General features: G+C 41.3%; 1 protein-coding gene across 4 annotated transcripts; it reads left to right on the top strand.

Annotated features, from left to right (window-relative positions):
- The first annotated feature begins 770 nt into the window (after positions 1 to 770).
- On the top strand, positions 771 to 18,904 carry prune2 (prune homolog 2 with BCH domain). Of its 4 annotated transcripts, XM_061061128.1 has the most exons (12): positions 771 to 1,557; positions 1,658 to 1,771; positions 4,546 to 4,612; positions 4,702 to 4,902; positions 5,170 to 5,346; positions 6,428 to 6,530; positions 14,920 to 15,051; positions 15,189 to 15,275; positions 15,705 to 15,803; positions 15,907 to 15,945; positions 17,570 to 17,656; positions 17,782 to 18,904. In XM_061061128.1, the coding sequence occupies exons 2-12, from the start codon at positions 1,748 to 1,750 to the stop codon at positions 17,813 to 17,815; spliced, it is 1,050 nt and encodes a 349-aa protein (XP_060917111.1). In that variant the 5' UTR covers positions 771 to 1,557; positions 1,658 to 1,747; the 3' UTR covers positions 17,816 to 18,904. The 4 variants fall into 4 exon arrangements, with proteins under 4 accessions (XP_060917111.1, XP_060917112.1, XP_060917110.1 ...); XM_061061129.1 differs by lacking the exon at positions 1,658 to 1,771 and having other exon boundaries at positions 772 to 1,557; XM_061061127.1 differs by lacking the exon at positions 1,658 to 1,771 and having other exon boundaries at positions 788 to 824.
- The last annotated feature ends 90 nt before the right edge of the window (positions 18,905 to 18,994 follow it).

Here is an 18,994-nt window from a genome sequence, read left to right on the forward strand (position 1 = left end):
ATTTAAAAGGGAAAATGCAATTTAACAGTTTCAATACAGAGCCTGAAATTGGTGTGCTGCATAAAGAGTATATAGCTATTGCTAATTTCTAACTCTTGTCCCTAGTTGGGCCTTTGGGTAAACAATGTACAACATTCGATCACATACATTTAAGATAGATTATATCATAAAGATTGCAGCTCATTCAAAAGCATCAAAGAAAGGCAATCAGACAGCAGAGTCGGGTAAGGCTAAAATAACATGGACAATCCCAAAGGCAGTTTACTGTAAATATATAACAAAGTGTTGCAGACTCCGTTCTTTGAATTCCATAACTGGTTGCAGACGATCAGTTCATGGTATCAATCTGGTTTGACAAAGTCACCTCACCTTACATCTCTGGAAGGACGGGAACAACTGTGCCTTAGTTCATATTTATGGTAATATTTTTTTGTTGGGGAAGAGCAACCATGGCGTCTATGAAATGTTATATTTTCACATATTTTAAAATGTAGAAATAAAAACCACCATATATGTGTTTTATATATGTTTTCAAACAAAGTGGATTCTGAGTTTTTCCTTGTCTTTTGTCACATTTCACTTAACTTTGAGAAAATAATTGTATTAAGTATTTTCATAAGAAGAAATGTCAGTTTCTGTACGGGAATGCGAGATTCGTCTCATGGTTAAGGACACGGCTGCATGGCACTGATTAACCAAAGACTGTTTTGCAGGCGTGGTCACACTTATTGGCAACCTTTGTACCAAACTGTGGTCAAATAATGTGCAAAGGTCTGTCAGGCTGGTCTCAGTCTGTCTGTGTAACTGTGGGGACTAAACACGGGGTAAGTGAACAGAGGCATCCAGGGAGGTTAAACCTGTGGGGCAAACAATGCCTGTTTCCACACGGAAGGAGACACAGTCTAGATACTATTGCTTTTATCTGCTTTGCGGCTGTAGTTTGCTTGTATAAGGGTTGAAAAGTTCAGCTACAATGCAGAATTTTTAGGATGCATTTGAAGTTGCTTTAGTGGCATAGTAAGCTTCAGATATTTGCTTTGGATCAGTCATCATTTTATTACCAGCAGGTGGTCAACCAGTGAATATTATCAGCACATGTAGCTGACAATGTTCTCATTTACTGCTGTTTTTTACCCTGAGGGCTACAAAGAAATCATGTAGCTGCACAGCTCGGCTCACAAATCTACTGTCAGGCATTAATAGCAGTCGCACACTCCTTGCTGGTAGTAATAACACAACACCACCTACAAATACATGCCGTGTTTTTCCCCTCTAGGTGAGTGTAATAATAATATCACACAAATGCACCCCCCCCCCCCCCCCCTCCCCCTATAGCTTTATTCAGCTGCCGTGCACAGAGCTGTTATAGCAGGTGATCGCCCTTATTTGGTAACAGCCCTGATCACGTGACCACAAAATGGTGGAAGCTGTGAGCTGTTTGTAAGCTGAGCATCTCCATCGAGAGGGCTGGAAGCAGGAAATAGGCAGGGATCCTGGAAGTACATCCATGATCTGAGACGTAAACCAGCACAGAGAATCCCAAGCTCCAGCAGTGCGGTGAGTAGGTCGATGCTTTATTATTCTGTGGAGATTAAAAGAAATGTAAGAGAGGGATATGTTCTTGTTTTGTTTTGTTTTTTTCCCCCTTCCCTCACAGCCAGCAGACAGGAAGCGAGGGAGAGGGAGGGGTTGCTGTCATCAGCACTGGCTTGTGGATGTTGATGGAGAATGCAAAAAAAAGCAGCTGATGCTCATTCTGTTTTTCTGCAATGTAGGAACATGTTTCATTCCATGTTCTTTTATTTGAGTGGATTTGTAAGTGTGTGTGTGTGTGTATGGGCACATACCGTTCATATTTCTGTGTATTCTTATCATGACAGTCATCCCCACTGTACAGGAATCATCTTTCTTTTTTTTTTTGTGCCACATCTTCCTCGTTCTAGGCAGAGAGTGCAGACGTGGAAAGAGGATGTTTCCTTTTTCATGCGAGTGAGCACACGTGACTCACTGTGAATTTGCATCTCTGCCCCAATCTGTGCTCAGGCAAGCGTGCACTCATTCGCTTTGAATCAGCACTAGAAAAGAAGGACGATGGGGAGGGGGAGCTTGTCATGATGTAACAAGCACTGCCCCCCCCTCTCCCTTCCTCTCTCCTCCCCCCTCTCTCTCTCTCTCTGCCCACCCCTCAGCATCACCCCCTCCCCCTTCCTCCAGTTTCAATGGAAGGATTACTCACAGAGAAAGACGACCTTTAACCTCCAAATCTTTCTAATTTCTCTCATCCCTTCTCCTCCTTTCCCCACCTTATCCCTTTTTGTCTTCACTCCCTGTGTTCTTCGATTACTCCATCTCAAAATAGATACAGTGGATGTATTTATCAATTGAAATCAATATACATTGGTTTAACACATGCTGGTGTGCACACAGCTTTGTGGTTTTGCTGGTAAAGTTCGTCCAATACTGGACTTTTTAAGGCCCACGCTGGAATAATCATGAAATGTAAAAAACCCAGCTGATCAGATATGTCAGCTGAATACAGAGGTTTGAAAAACTATGACCTACATTCATACTAAGTTGGACGTTATAGAGTTAAATGAACTCCTCAGTGCTCTCAGCTGTACAAACATAAACACAATGTTGGCACTGTATTGAAATGACTTGAATCATACTTTGGCATTTCTTCACAGATATGTCTTGTAACTTATGTGCCCACATACACATGTCTTATGTAGGCGTAACGTCGTCTCACCCAAACCAGAACAATGAGGAAATACAGGCTCTAGAGAAGAGAAGCCAGCTGATGAGTATTTCATCATCCAGTGAGGAACTCTTCACAAACATAACAGAGTGGGAACTTTTTTTTTTTTCCAATCCAATATTTGAATGACCTTGTCACATTAGAATTAAAGGGTTCAGGTTAAAAAGTGGTGTGAGGGAAATTTCTTCTAAAAATATGAGAACTGCTAGTTCTCAAAAGAAATGCGAACACGATGTGATATGATTCAGGAACCTTTATATACGTGATCACAGAGGGAACACATTCTCCTAATGATTGGTTCCCTCCTGAAGTCAGCTCACACTGCTTCTTATTTACCAGAAAACCCTCCTACATTTCAAACAACAAAATACTACAGAAAGCAACCACACCTAAATACAATCAATCTGCTCGAAGGCATAAATGAGTTCCCGACGCCCTCCAAGACAACATTGTTGCCACAGAAGAGCACAGACAATAGGACAAATTGGTCAATTATGCCAATGTATCAGCCATACCAATTTGTTGTTCTTGCTCCAGTTTGTAGTTTTCATTACTGGAGGAAGTTATTAGATCGTTGTTTTAAGTTACAGCTGGAAAACTGCAATTAAAAAAAACAATTACATGTTGTTATCATGCTCTGAAACTGTCACTTCAGTGAACAGTATGTCAATATTTAAAAAAATAAAATCACAGCCCCGCCCTGTCGTCCGTGTGCAATTCAGCTCACCTCATGTAGTCAGGTTTAAGCAGTAAAACGAGTTAACTGCTCATTTATTACCTGCTCTGCCTGAATCACCAGTTGTGATTTGAGTGCTGTACTGGGTGCGTCCATGTGAATGAACACTACACCCTGTCGGCTGTATTTCAAGCAACCTGGAAATAAAGGAGGCAAATCCAAGACTGGAAACTGCTTCAGTGAGATTATTACCGACATCAACTGGACAACACTCACCATACAAACCCAGCATAAGTCTTTACCTGGTCCTCACCAACAAGGGCTTTGACTGAGTGTTATTGGATGATTACTGGTGGCCTGTGGTCAACGGCCTATATGCTCCATAAAGGAGAGATAAGCTGGGGGGGGGGGGGGGGGGGGTCTGTGTTTGAAGCATTTTTCATCTGTTGCGGATCCAGATGGAGCTAATTTTAAGTCAAGTCAATAGTATGTATTAAGTGCAATATAATTACAGATGTTTTCTCAGGGAACTATTCATTTAGAGCAGGTCAAGCCTGTGGTCTTTATAACATTTTAGATATGGAACAAATGTATACACTGTTGAGTTGGAACAAAACAGTACAGCACTCTTGAATTGTGCTGGAGAACAGTTTCAAAGTTTGGCATGAATTGAAATGTCTGTCATATGACTGGTCTTCTTGATTTACAGACTGCGTATATCAGAGGTGCTGCTTGTCCAACAGGCAAGGCAGGCAACTGCTTGGGGCCCCAGGCCAGTAGAGGGGGGCCCCCAACAGCTGACAAACTTTGAAACCAAAGGATTGCCTCAAATTGTGCAAATTTAAGCAACGACAGTGGGGAGTGCTGTCTTGCAAAGCGTCACAGCATGATTCCTGTGAAAACCAAAATTTGTCAATGAAGGAAAATTAAGAGGAGTTATCCATCTGGGGGTGGAAAAAGGAGGAGGGAAATTAATTGGAAGGGGCCCCCAGTGAACCTTTGCCTAGGGCCCCAACAGACCCTAGAATCGCCCCTGTGTATAATAAAGGATATTATTTGAGTTTGTTGTATTTAAATAAGAGCCCATTAAACTGTAATTATCTCCTCACAGGTCCTCCAGGGGATGGACCTGGCATCAGAGAGCAAAATGAACTCTGAGGGGGGCGAAGGCAGACCAGGTGAGCATGGGTCAACCAAAGCTCAGATTCAGAGACATCAACAGTTATTCAAAGAAATAATTTATGTATTTATTTTTTTATTTTTCCAGTCCCTCCTACCTCTCTACCCCTGCAAGGAGGTGCCGGTCAAAGAAAAAAGCTATCAGCTCCTTGTATCAGCCTGTCACTGGACCAAAGCGAGGATGACTTGGGGGAGACGCCAGATGATCTCGACATTAACGTGGATGACCTCGACACGCCAGATGAAGGGGATTACCTGGACTACACGGACCATGAAATGGACTGGGAAGGTGGGTCATTGAGTGTATCCCAAATCATCATGATACTTAAGGACATTTTTTCCATTTGCCAGGAGGAAAAGTACAAAGATCATCCAATTCCATTCAGCCGCTTCCCTTCAGGGTACTGGCATTGTGTATATAACTTATTGTACAAGGTCAAGGCCTACTGCGACACCCGAATTGGACAACGCTTTCCCTCTGTGTCAAGTCTAAATATGTGTTATGTAAAAAGGGTTGACAGTTTTTGACAGTATTGTTTTTTTTTCTTCATATCAGACCCCAACAAAGCCAAAAGGAGTGGAATAAGTGAGCCTTATGATCCGATCCCAACATACAGCGCTGAAGAGGAGCGTCAGGACGGCAAACTTTGGAGGACAGTCGTCATTGGGGAGCAGGAGCACCGCATCAACATGAAGATCATTGAGCCCTACATGAGAGTCATCTCCCATGGAGGTGACTATCTTGAATATTACCTGTGTTTACAAAAGCTGCGTCTAAAAAACCCAAATGACCTCAAAGTCATTGTCCCTGGTGTACTATATCACAATCACCTTTTGTTTTTGAGCTAGCTATGCAGCTAACGAGGCCTCAGAATGATGTCTCATTTTCCAAATGCCTCCTTTTACCTTGGAGGACGGACAACAAAAAATGAGGAAATAAAGATGGTAGATGAAACCAGCGGATGGGTTTTATATCATCCACAAGCTGTCAGAGAGTGAACTCTCACAAACTAAACACAGTGGAATTTTTAAAGTCTTCTTATCCCTGTATGTTTCATGAAAGTGGATGTGCTTTCTAAAACATTGCTCAATGAATATTAATAGTAGTATAATGTGTGGATTTAGTAGTAAAGAAACGGATGCAGCTGCTTTCTTGCAGTTTCATCAAAGGGCTTGAGTTTGAAAATAATCTTTATGGTAACAAGTAAAGTTCCTTATCCAAAGAACTTAACCTTACACTTCTGAATTTAAGAAATAAAGTGAAAACTTACCACAAAACTGTGCTAAAGCCCAATTGGATATAATGAACTCTCAGATTAATCAGTGTTGGGTTGATGTCTAACCCTAAAGTCTCCCTTTGTGAAGCCCTTCTAAGCCTTAAAGGCATGGGCTGATCCTTCCATATAACCATTATGGGCTATAATTTGGAGCCCTTCATAGTGCAGGCAGAATATTTTCTTCCCATCAGCTTTTGGCTAAAGTGAAACCTAGCTGTCCCATGGAAACAGAGATGTCTGTCACTAAAAAGCCAATCACCAGCTTCATCATTTAGATAAAAGACCCTCTATCTGAGTGTCACCAAATCTGGTAATGAATGGGTTGGTGATTAAATGCAAATTACATTATTCTGAATACTAGTTTGAGGAAACAGGGTAGAGAGAGACAGATGGACAAAAGACATCCAGATTGGCTGATGAAACGAACAAAAGGGAGAAAAATAAGAACAATCCAGTCATGAAAGCTATGCTAATAAAGGGCATGAATCAAGGTAAAGTGAACTCTTGTTAATTATTTTGTTCTGTGTTTTTATCAAGGCTACTATAGTAATGGAGTGAATGCCATCATAGTGTTTGCTGCCTGTTTCCTGCCAGACAGTGACAGAGAGGAATACCATGAAATAATGGAGAATCTCTTCCTGTGAGTATTACAATGCAATGACTTACAACCTTTGAAATAAATCTTCTACTATTTCAGTCATTATGTTCCCTTAGCTGAGTCAGGAATTAATTCACTCGTGAAACTGCAACTTTGTTATCCAAGAAGAGCTACAGTTATTGCTCATGAATTATGTTTTCTTTTTTTTTTAGCACCACTAGTAACACAGTGACATGGAAATGAATATCACATGGCCAGACTTATTAGTATCTATGTTGGAATGACTCCACATCATCCAGGTCCCAAACAAGACTGAGTTTGAAGCCGGGCTGGCAGCTCTGTGAAGCTCTTTGCAAAGGTTGCTTACAATTATAACGTTCAATGTTCACAATTTCAATTTAGTGGGATTTCTTGCTTAAAATTGCAAATTAGCGGCTTCCGGTCAAGCATGAGCGCGTGTCAGACGGTCTCATCGCAGCTCCTGCTGATTTTGATATTATTAGTGCTTCTGCAAACTTTTGAAAAGTATTTTCTTGACCTACGGATACGTAAGACTTCACAGACTGTAACCGTGCCAAACGCAGCGCAGAAAACGAAAGATTTGTCGACATTTCTGTCGGCTAACTCTACAGCGAGGCTAGTTAGCCAATCTGCCGAACGTCTCTCCACGACAGCGGCTGCAAGACTTCCAGGCTGCCATCGATACGTTAAGGACTGAAAACCTCGAGTCGCTTGCAAACTTTCAGAAAGAGTGTGGGGCTGCTATTTCAGCTCTACAGCAGGTGGTTGATGTGCATGGGAAAAAGATTCAGGATGTAGAGGAGTCCCTCACCGATGCCTGTGACCAGCTCTCGGGACTGGGCGAGACGGTGACGCGGCTATCGAAAGAAAACGAGGCCATGAAAAAACAACTCGACTACCTGAGTAACTACACGCGAAGAGAGAACATTCGCATGATCGGCCTGCCGGAATCTGCAGAGATGCCCGAACCGGCTAATTTCGTCAGTAACCTCCTTCGTGAAGTTTTTGGCCCTAATGCTTTTGAGATGCCCATCATCATTGACCGAGCCCACCGGACCGCCGCGCCCAGGCCGTCAGCAGGGGACAGGCCAAGGCCAAGGCCACTTTTGGTTCGTATGCACAGCTACAGAATACGCGAGCTGGTGCTGCGTCTCGCCAGTCGCCACGAGGGGCCGATCTTGTACCAGGGTAAGCGGATTCACTTCTTTCCGGACGTCAGCCCGGAGGTGGCCCGGCTTCGCTCCTCGTTCACCGCTGTGAAGCGCACGCTCCATCAGGCTAACATCTCTGGTTTTCGTGTGTAATCAGCACACGGTAGGCTAAGTTACACTACTCGTTGTGATTTCTTTCAACAAACTGTTTCTGCTCAGCATACTGTTTATGGGCTGTTTTTCGGACTAGTCTGGTTTCCGACTATTTTTCTCTTGGCTAATGATTCATTCATTTTTTTTTCTATGCCACGACAATGTAGCCCCGATATATTTTTTTTAAATAAAATTTTGTTCCCTCTCCGGTCGGCTAGAATTATTTTTGCTTTCACACTGGCAACTGTTTTCGTTGGTCACGAACTGCCCAAAGAGACTTCCCTTCCTCCCCTCTTTGGTTTGTGGTTGCTATGGGACTATTTCTGGAGCTATTTTGGCTTCATGCTCGAGTGATTTTACTGCGTTGACAAGTTACAAATTGGTTTGACAGGTTAAATGCACTAAATACATATGTGTATGTATATATATATATATATTTTATTATTTTTTGGCTCACATTGTAAACAGTTTTTTTTGTATCCATAATTCAACATGTTTTTTGTTATCAACCTTTCTGTTACTGTGTCTGTTTTATTGATTTTCATTACACTATTGTTTAAAGCTGTTAATTTATCTATGTTTATCTCAAATTGCTTTCTACATGCTCTCTCTATGCTCAAGAGCACAATTTTTGGTCATAAGGATAACTGTAATGTGAAGTTTTTGATTTATTTTTATAATATCTACAAAGGTTTGCTTCACTTCTTTTGTTACTTATTCAGCGGGATGCTGCTACACACGTGTCTCTCAATATGCATATGCATACAGTTACAAAGTTTCATAGGGTGGGTTGCCTTCACCTCGTTTGGGGAGGTGAAGCGCTTACACTTTATGGTCAGTTTTTCTTTTTTTTTTTCTTTACCTTACAAAAATGCAATTTTTTTTCTATATTCATTCATTCTTTATTTCTTATTTGTGTGTGTTTTTGTGTTTATGTGTGTGTTTGTCCCCACCCCATCCTCACCCCTCCCTACAGCTCCAGTTGCTGTCACTGCTTCAACCATGGTGAGAGGTAACCATGTCAGCAAACACTCTTACAAGTAAATCAAATACTAACTTGATCAGCTGGAATGCGAACGGTCTAAACAATCCTGTTAAAAGGAAGCGAGTCCTCGAGCACCTTCAGCACCGAGGAGCAGGTGTTGCCTTTTTACAGGAAACACACCTTCGTACATTAGACCACTTTAGGATCAGAAAGGGGTGGGTGGGGCAGCTATTCCACTCAAACTTTCGTTATAAAAGCAGAGGTACTGCTAGTCTCATCCACAAAGATGTTCCCTTCTCCGTAACTAACTCTATTTTGGACCCTAATGGTCGGTATGTGATGGTCTTTGGCACTCTATATGATACTGCTCTTGCGCTTGTCAACATTTATGCCCCTAACTGGGACGATGTAAATTTTTTTAATCATCTATTTAGTTCTCTGCCAGACCTGGATAGTCATCACCTAATTCTGGGTGGCGACTTTAACTTGGTTTTAGACCCAAACCTTGATCGTTCCTCTATCAAACCCTACTCTTTTTTTTCCCAAGTGCATAAAACGTACTCGCGAATTGACCATTTCTTTATCGACGCCTTTTTACTGGGCTCGATGACAGCCTGTGCCTATCAAAGCGTTGTCATCTCAGATCATGTGCCCCTCAAACTTGAACTTGCTTTACGCGAGAAAACCTCAAGCAGGTCTTGGCGTTTCAGTCCTCTTCTCCTTTCTGACCCAAACTTTATCGCTTATATTTCCAATGAAATCGACACACTTCTCGAGACTAATCGTGAATCAGACACTTCATCATCTATCCGCTGGGAAGCTTCAAAAGCCTTTTTACGTGGACAAATAATCTCTTACACATCTCGTGCCAACAAACTCAGCAAAAGTAAGATATCTGACCTCACAGCCTCGGTACTCCACCTAGACCAACAATTTGCAGCAAATCCTACACCTGCGCTTCTTAAGGATAGAATTGCCCTACAAACTGAATTTGACCTTTTAACGACTCCGCGTGCAGAGGAATCTCTCCTGAAAACTCGGCAGAGACTATTTGAGGATGGAGATAAACCCACCAGACTTTTAGCTCACCAGCTTCGCCAAAAAGCAGCCTCTCGTATCATTTCTGCCATTAAAACTTCCTCTGGCGTTATAACTTCAGATCACAAGCGCATCAATAGTGAGTTCAAATGTTTTTATTCAGAATTATACACCTCTGATTCTCAGCTTAACCCAGATCTATTTGTGAATTTCTTCAAGGATTTAAACATTCCTCAACTGAATCCAGATGATGTTGCATCACTAGAGGAAACTGTCACCCCTGAAATCATAGAAACATCCATCTTCTCACTGCAGAGCGGGAAGGCTGCAGGGCCAGATGGTTTTCCTGCCAATTTTTATAAAAAATTCTCTGACAAACTTGTGCCCCTTTTACACGCACAGTACATTGAATCTTTTCAGGCTAAAACTCTGCCCCCGACTTTATATCACGCCACCATTTTTCTTTTTCTTATCTTCTCAATCAAGATTTTAAAATTATTGCGAAAGCTATTGGACTCCGCTTGGAAGTGGTCCTCCCGTCCGTTATATCCAGTGATCAGACTGGCTTTATCCGTAATAGACAACTATTTTCTAATGTGCGACGACTGCTTAACATCTTACGCACTCCCTTCCAGCACTCTAGTCCGGAAGCTATGATGTCTCTCGATGCGGAAAAAGCTTTTGACCGCGTCGAGTGGGATTACCTTTTCTTTGCCTTAGAGAAGTTCGGCTTTGGCCCTAATTTCATCTCGTGGATCAAGCTGTTATACACATCACCCATGGCGTCCGTTCTCACTAACCATCTAGTATCAGATAATTTCCACCTACGCAGGGGCACAAGGCAGGGATGTCCTCTGAGCCCACTCTTGTCTGCGATTGCTATCGAGCCTCTCGCTATAGCCATAAGACAGAATGATAAGATAGAGGGAATTTTCCGGGGTGGTCAGACGCATAGAGTCTCTCTCTACGCGGACGACCTCCTCCTTTTTTATTACAAACCCCGACACCACCCTCCCTCATGTCTTTTCCTTGCTCGATGCTTTTGGAGCTATTTCGGGTTACAAGCTCAACTTACATAAACGTGAATATTTCCCCTTAACTCTCCTCTCCTCCCCCCAAATAAATATACCCTTCAAGATTGTAAAGGATGCCTTCAAATACCTTGGTGTGACTATTACTCGGTCTTACTCTAAACTTTATCAAGCAAATTTTGCTCCTCTCCTTGAGCGCTGCAAATCAGACTTTGGGGGCTTCATTTGGGGTGGGAAACCAGCAAGGATACGAAAAGAGTTTCTTGAGAGGCCAAAATGCCTTGGGGGGTCTTTCCTCCCCCAACTTCCTACTATATTATTGAGCAGCCAACCTAAGTAGCATGTCTTCTTGGCTTCTTCCCTCTGATAATGTGAACCGCCCTGCGTGGGTCAACGTTGAGGCTTCCCTTTCCCGTCCCTATTCTCTGTCGGCTCTCTTAGGGGCATCACTTCCTCTTCCCATCTCTGTTCCCAAGCAAAACGTGGTTGTATGGCATTCCTTGTAGATTTTAAGACAATTTAAACTTGCCTTTGGTCTGCAGAGCATCTCTCTTTTCTCCCCAATCTCGGGCAACCCCTTATTTCCTCCCTCTATTCACTCCTCTTCTTTTAAAAGTTGGTGTGCCTGGGGTGTACAGAATCTTGAGCATTTATACATAAATAATGTCTTTGTCAGCTTCTCCAAACTGTCAGAAAAATGTAATATCCCGCGCTGCCACTTCTTTCATTTTCTGCAGGTGAGAGATTTTGTGAGAAAGAAATTTCCTAATTTCCCAACTCGCCCCGCTAAAACTCACCTTGATCATATCGCAACCTTATGTTTAAAATCTGAAAGGGGGAGGCTTGCCAAGATATATGAATATATAATTTCAATTAATAAACCTTCTCTAGCTATTATAAAATAACGCTGGGAGGATGAGATTGGCTTTAGTATTGGAGATGATGTTTGGGATGCAGCCCTTGTTAATATACACTCTTCATCCATATGTGCACGCTACAGTTTGATCCAGTTCAAAGTATTACATCGCCTGAATTACTGTAAGTCTGCTTTGGCTAGATTATACCCTGACATAGACCCCTTGTGTGACAGATGGAAAATAGTGCCCGCGACCCTCTATCATATGTTTTGGGGATGTTCTAAACTGGATCCCTTCTGGTCTTCATTCTTCAATTTAGTCTCTAAATTATTTAATAAAACAATTTCTCCTTGCCCCCTAACAGCTATTTTTGATGTGACCCCGGTAAACAGTTCTGTAACCTGCTCCACCCACCCATACTCACCTCATCCGTAATATTATGTCTAATCTTAAATTGGAAAAGATCAGATATTCTGTAAATGGTGCCCTTCTGAACTTTCATAGGACTTGGGATAGTTTTGTTAAGTTATGTTTTGACTGACAACCTTCTAATTATTGTGCAACTGGAATCTCCACCCCATCATGCCCCTCCCCCTTCTTTTGTAAGTCTGTGTGTGTCTCTTTATCTCTTGTCCTGTCTATTGTCTGTATGCTTGTTGTCCTTGTTTGTTTTTGTACTCTTGTGCTTTCTTCTGGACTTTTACTATTATTTTATTTTTTATTAGTTTATTTTCTTTTACAGTTCGCGTGTGGGGTTTTGGTACGTTCTTTCCCACACCACTAATGTTCACAGTCATTTCTGTATCTACCTACTATGGATGTTTTGGTTCAAATGTGCTGTTGTGCCATCTAATTCCAATGTGAACATGCATCCAAGAAAAATCAATAAAAATAATTTTGAAAATTGCAAATTAGCAATTACATCAATGTTACTGGTTTATCAAGTATTTCAAAAACAAATTTGGGGGATAAATGTCAAAACATCAGCCATGAGCCATGAGAAAGAAGCCATGACTAGACTTGGCATTTATTTAAGTCTTAATGGGAGTCTTCTATTCAAAAACTGGAAAATTCCAGTCAGCCTCAGTTAAAATGTAGTGCAGGTGAGCAAGAAGCTTGGAAAGAGCAGTAGTAAGGTAGTATGGTGAACTCAGCTGCTAATTATCCATGTCAATATTAGCATGTTAGCATGCTAACATATAGTACATCATTTGATTTCAAACAAAAAAGCCAATGTAAATAAAGTGATCTCACTCAAATGGTGATTTTTTATTAACATATTAAGATATTGCAAAAATGCTTTAAACCGGCTATGGCCCCTTGACGCATGGAAAACTCTGAGTTTTATGTGATAGATGTGATAGTCTAGTCTGTTTATGAGATCTATCATGTAGATATCTTCATTGTTGTGCTGGCACAGTCACATTTCATGCTTGGACATCCCACAGGCTGTTCTGTGAAAGATATTGGGTAAGCTGGCATATCTGAGAGTTTTGGATAGAAATGAAAGGAGGTAAGCCATGGTGTCTGCGGTTTCTGATGCCAAATGGCTTTAGGTCTGAATCCTTGTGAAAAGGAGTTAACTTGGTGCTGGTGCTTGACGACATGCATGCTTGATGTTAGTGGGAGAAGATCACCACAGTCACGAAACAGAGTGGATCTTCATTGTTGATTTCTTGAGAATGACATTGACTCAGGAGAAAAGGAGACTCAGACTGAGCTCAATGTCATTGAAGTCACAGGAGTTATTGAGGAAAACCAGTAGGACTTTGTAAGACGAGGATATTCATCTTTATTTTCAAAGAATGGCAACGAAGTTCCCCGCTGTGTGAGAAGACGAAGAGAATTTGGGGTGTTGTGAAGAGAAAAGAAAAAAGGATACCTTTTTCTGGTGTAATTCAAAGTATTGGATTTCAGAATAGAAGTGTTTTGATTGAGCTGCTGAGGTGAATACACAGACAGGGGGAATAAAAGACAATCAAAGCAAAAAAGTTTTTCCATGAAGCAACATTCTTACCGATTTCTTGTAGCGAACATCAAATGAGTGAATTTTAAAAAATACTGCAAGAATTTTAAATAAAGAACAACACAGCATATATAGATAAGTTTCACCTGGTGTTGGCTGTCAGAGTAAAGAAACATGGCTCTGCAATTCTTACTTCCACATTTCACCATTTTGGAACCAGAGGGCTTTTCTGTTGTGTTTTTTCCATTGGCATCTAGAATTTAGCAGATCAGTGCGCCGACACAAGAGGCCTTTTACTGTCCACTTAAGAGCGAGAGAAGTGGTAGTTCTTATTGTGTTTATAGCTTACTATTTGAAATACAATGAAACAACTGTCAAGATATTCTCCAATTGTATCTTTAAAGCAGCCAGTTGTTGTCTCTCAACTGGATGGTTGGGGTTCGATCCCCAGCTCCTTCGGCAAACATGTCTGACACTTAACCCTGAATTGCTCCCGCAGCTTTGTCAGCAGCGTATGAATGTGTATGATCGGGGTAAATTACCTCTAAAGGTCACTTTACATAGCAACCTCTGCCATTAGAGTGTGAATGGGTAGGTGTGACATGCGGTGTAAAAAAAGACTAGAAAAGCGCTATACAAGCTCAAGTCTATTTACCATTTAACATTTGGTATGACATATTGTGTCCAGAAATTTGAACACATGATCAAATTAAAAATGCATTAAAAACTTTAAGCTATGATAGTGGTGTATCTTTATCTTTATCTTTTCTTGTCCTCATGAAATGTTTAAACAACTATGGGATGAATTGTACAGAAATTGATACTCCCCAGATGCAAATGAATACTATTGACTTCAGAGATATCTTACTTTTGTTTTAGCGTCACTATTAGAGTGTCATTTGGGTTTTTGAAGTGAAATGTCTGAACAATTATCGGCTAGATTTTTAATTTTGAAACACACATTTAAGCTCCTGACTGCAACTTTAGTTAAAATTCTAATTTTTAAACTACACATTTGAACATGCTGCATGGCTGAAGACTGTTTATATTGTTACATTTTCTTTAAGAACAAGTCGAGGGGATACGTATAATGTACTGTAATGCTTAATTAGGGAAAAGTTCGGCTCAGTTACTCACTTTTTCCGGGAAAACTCATTGCAAGATAGTATTCAAGTTCCTAATATTCAACTTTTGTGTACTGGTGCATGTTTTTGTGCGTTTGTCTTCAGGTATGTGATCAGCACACTGGAGCTGATGGTGGCCGAGGACTACATGATCGTGTACTTAAATGGAGCCACACCTCACAGAAGAATGCCCGGCCTTGGCTGGCTGAAGAAATGCTATCAGATGATTGACAGAAGGTCTTTTTCCTCTTAATCAGTTCATATTGTGTAGCATCTTAATAAAAAAAACATTATCTCCCCTGAATGGAAAGTAGATATAAGATAGGACAAGGACACACTCACACCTAACATTTGACATATTTTGTTGTCTCCAGGCTCCGGAAGAATTTGAAATCCTTCATTATTCTCCATCCGTCGTGGTTTATCAGGACCGTTCTAGCTATTACCAAGCCATTCATCAGGTAAAGAAACAACAGAATAACTTAAAAAAGATTTTGGTTATCCTTGGGTTTTATAACTTTTGTTGTCCAACAGTGCAATGTCTTTTCATTTCTGCACACTATTGATTTACTGGAAAGCAAAAGCCATGTTTGGTTCAAATGACTAAATGCTAAACACAGAAAACATTATACTTCTGAACATCAGGACATTTCTCTTTTGCTTTGTGACAATTCTAGTATGCTGTGTTAGCATTAAGCTTACTGCACTTCTGTAATGAAGTTCAGCCTCACGGAGATGCTAGCATGGCTGTTAAATCCTTTTTTAGAAAACAGACTATAATTTTGTTTCTCGGATGCCAAGCCAGTTACTTCCCACCATCTTCTTTATGGGCCTGTCATTGCACTGGTACTTGATTTTATGTGTGCGTGTCCATGTTGCTCTTGTCACAGCGCCAAGTTCAGCAGTAAAATAAAGTATGTGACCAGTCTGGATGAGCTGCAGGAACTCATCCCCATGGATAGCATCCAGATCCCAGAGTGTATCATTAGGTGAGTCCTTCCAGCCCCCTAAAAAATGCACCACCCCCAACCTCCACTGAGCATGAACTATCTCTTTACATATTCATCTTGTCATTTGAACTCTCACCCTTAGACTTGACAAGGAACTGAAGGAAGCCGCAGAGAACTCAAAGTAAGTACCGACTCTCCTGCCTCTCTTTACTTCCCTCTGCAGAGCCAGTGGCCCCTGTCTCAGTTTTATCCTTGGCTGGAGCGCTCATTTATCAGATGGCTCACTTTCACATCACAGGGACTCTTCTGTTGGAAGAGGACCAATTGGATCTGACTAAGGCTGCAATTAAAGGAGCCTGGGAAAAAAAAGTTGCTAAAGATGCTAAATGCATTGTTTTATCTCATTAATCATTACTGTAAAATAGATGAGCCCGTCCTTATTTCACAGTGATCGATTACACTGATAATAAATGCATGAACTGTAGAATCCATTATAATCTCTTGCTGACTAATTCGTCATTCACACGGCGGTCATTTTCCTTTGATTCAGACACAGACCAAAGCCAACTTGTGTGAAGTTATAAGTGGTAGAAATGCATTAGATATTTCTTGATGGATAAGCAACCGGAATTGTGAAAATCTTAAAGGTCCCATATTATGCTTTTTCTGGTTGTATATGCCCTTTAGTGTGTTTTCCAAGTGTCCTGTGCATGTTTAGGCACATCTATGTGCAAAAATTCAAAGTCCGCGGAAACGTGGCTTCTCCTACGTCCTCCTGTTAGCTGTAGCATTAGCCGCATGTAACGCTCGGTTCTAGCCCCCCCCCCCCCGATAAAAATGTGTCAGTGCGGCGTCATTGTCAGTGTGAGGTCACTGATCTAAGCCCATTGGCTCGTTGTGGCAAGCCCTGCAGCTCATGTTGAAATTTCCGAGAAACGTGCTGAGCAACTGACCAATAACGACAGAGCGGATCGGCAGACCAATCAGAGCAGACTTGGCCCACGTGGGGTCTAACAGTGGGGGTTCAGCAGAGCGTAGCTGACGGACTCAGAGCGTAGAGGGAGCAAGGAGGAGCAGTACATGAAAACAGACACTTTTTTCGAACTTTAGCTATTGTGAACGTACAAAAGTAGGTACATAGATTAAATATACGAACCCCAAAAAGGGCATAATATGGGCTCTTTAAGGAACTATGGGTCAAATTTAAAATTAAAAGTAAAAAAACTTAGTTAATAACCCATTAGCCATCTCTAGACAAAGCTAACGTTAGCACCCAGCCAGCTCCTAGTTGAACCATTTAATGGGAAGTAACTGAAAGGTAAAGTTATCTTTTTATTGTGTGGTGTGGACGATATGATAGGAAAGCAGTATTTGCTAACCGCAGTATTGCTAGGAAGTAATAAAAAGCTCACTTTAGCTGTTGTTTGATGGTAGCTTGATGGTTTGCTAAAGGAATGTTTTTTGCACTTTTCTTTTCCTATCTTACAACAGTTTAGTTTTGAAAGGTTACATTAGCATTCAGCCACTTCCTTGCTTCCTACAATTTAGAAAAGTGACTGACTGCAAACATTAGCATTTATCTGATGATTGATAACGGGTGATGAAATAAGTTGTTTTACTTTTAATTTGTTCTAATATTCTTCCATATATATAGTGTCTGCAGCGAAAAAGTCAGAAGAAAACAGCAGCTGTGTGATTGTCAGTTGTGCTTTGAATCAGAAGTTATATGTCTTTAAATTCACAAAATATCCCATCATAACAGCTATACATTTTACTCTGCCCCTCATTGTCTTCTTTCATTCAAGAATGAATAGTTTTCTGCTGGGACCGGAGCCAGCGGCAGCAGCAGCAGCAGCAGCAGCAGCAGCAGCCGCCGCAGCAGGCAGAACAGAGTAAGTCCTCGCAGACGTTTAAATTCACACACAGAAGAGTAATGGCCCGGTGTCAGCAGTCTGTCACCCATACATAAACATACCCAACTTTAATGTCTCTATTTTGTTCTTTTTGGTCTTCGCAGCAGGCAAAACGCAGCCGGTGCCAGCAGCTCTTAAACCCAAGACTCCAAAATGGATGGGTCACCTCAATGTTCAGAAGTCACTGTTGTATTTTACGGGTGAAACTGGGAAGGCCTGTTCAGCTGTAGTGTGTGTATGTTTGTGTGTGTGTGTGTGTGTGTGTGTGTGTGTTTCAGGGGTTGCCAATAAGTCACTGGAGTTAAATATGAAACTTACAATCTTACACTCAAAGGTAGATCTCATTCTTTAAGGCTGCTGTAGCATCTTTACCTTAAACTTACAATCCAGAGAACTATAAAGTTGAGCGTGATGCTTGGCAGCACGTCCAGGGTAGCATCACCGTTCACGGTAGGGTAGGAAATGCAATTACACACCAGACAGTGCACTGCGCAAAATCCATTTGTAGAGTCGATAGTGTTTGTAGTTGTGTGCATGAGAAGCAGTGAAGCAATAATATCATCCTTTACTGGTCACACGCTCTCAGTATTTCAGATAAATAAGTAACCTGTGTGTCAGCAACTTACAATAAAAGCACAAGGTTTTTGCCAAAAAGACAAAGAAAAACCTTGTGCCATAAATGACCAAGTATTGCAGTTAGGCAATCACAACCTCTGTCTTAGTGAGTACTTGTTCTAAAACTGAGAAATAAACCTAGAAATAGAAATGTTTCACTTTATAGAGTCTATGAAACCGAGAAGGAACAGGTTAAATATCAACGTTTAAGTGCAATCTGAGAGCATGTCTTTAAAGCTCAGTGTGTGTGTGTGTGTGTGTGTGTGTGTGTGTGTGTGTGTGTGTGTGTGTGTGTCTGTGTGTTTACACTCCGTCAAATACATGAGCATAATCCTCAGCTTCTCTTGGATCATCAAGATGAAACCTCAGAAGAACATCAAAAAGGGATATCTGTAAAGCACAATATCTTCAGTGTGCGTGTGTGTGAGTGAGCGTCTCTACACGCATGTGTGCATTTGTGCATCAGTGCATGTCCTCTCATAGATAACGGACTGTCCTCTCACAGATAACGGACTGTCCTCTCACACTCGAGTCCTCTTTGGTGTATAAAGGATGTTCAGAGAAATGATGGATCACTGTCTAGTAATTTAATAAACATGGACTGAAGTCTGAGTTTTGTTTTCTTCAGTCATTTCAATCATGTCAGATGAGCCAGTTTCACTGTGATTGCTCTGCTGCTAAATTGGAAATCATGAGTCACTC

This window comes from Labrus mixtus, chromosome 17 (assembly GCF_963584025.1).
Source record: "Labrus mixtus chromosome 17, fLabMix1.1, whole genome shotgun sequence".
NCBI lineage: Eukaryota > Metazoa > Chordata > Actinopteri > Labriformes > Labridae > Labrus > Labrus mixtus.

What these genes read in the sequence shown, in the direction of transcription:
- prune2 (XM_061061128.1), top strand. Translation starts at nt 1,748, where the DNA reads ATGCTCATTCTGTTTTTCTGCAAT. An exon ending in TCATTCTGTTTTTCTGCAAT is followed by an intron (nt 1,772 to 4,545) that starts GTAGGAACATGT and finishes ATCTCCTCACAG; the next exon opens with GTCCTCCAGGGGATGGACCT. An exon ending in GCCGCAGCAGGCAGAACAGA is followed by an intron (nt 17,657 to 17,781) that starts GTAAGTCCTCGC and finishes TGGTCTTCGCAG; the next exon opens with CAGGCAAAACGCAGCCGGTG.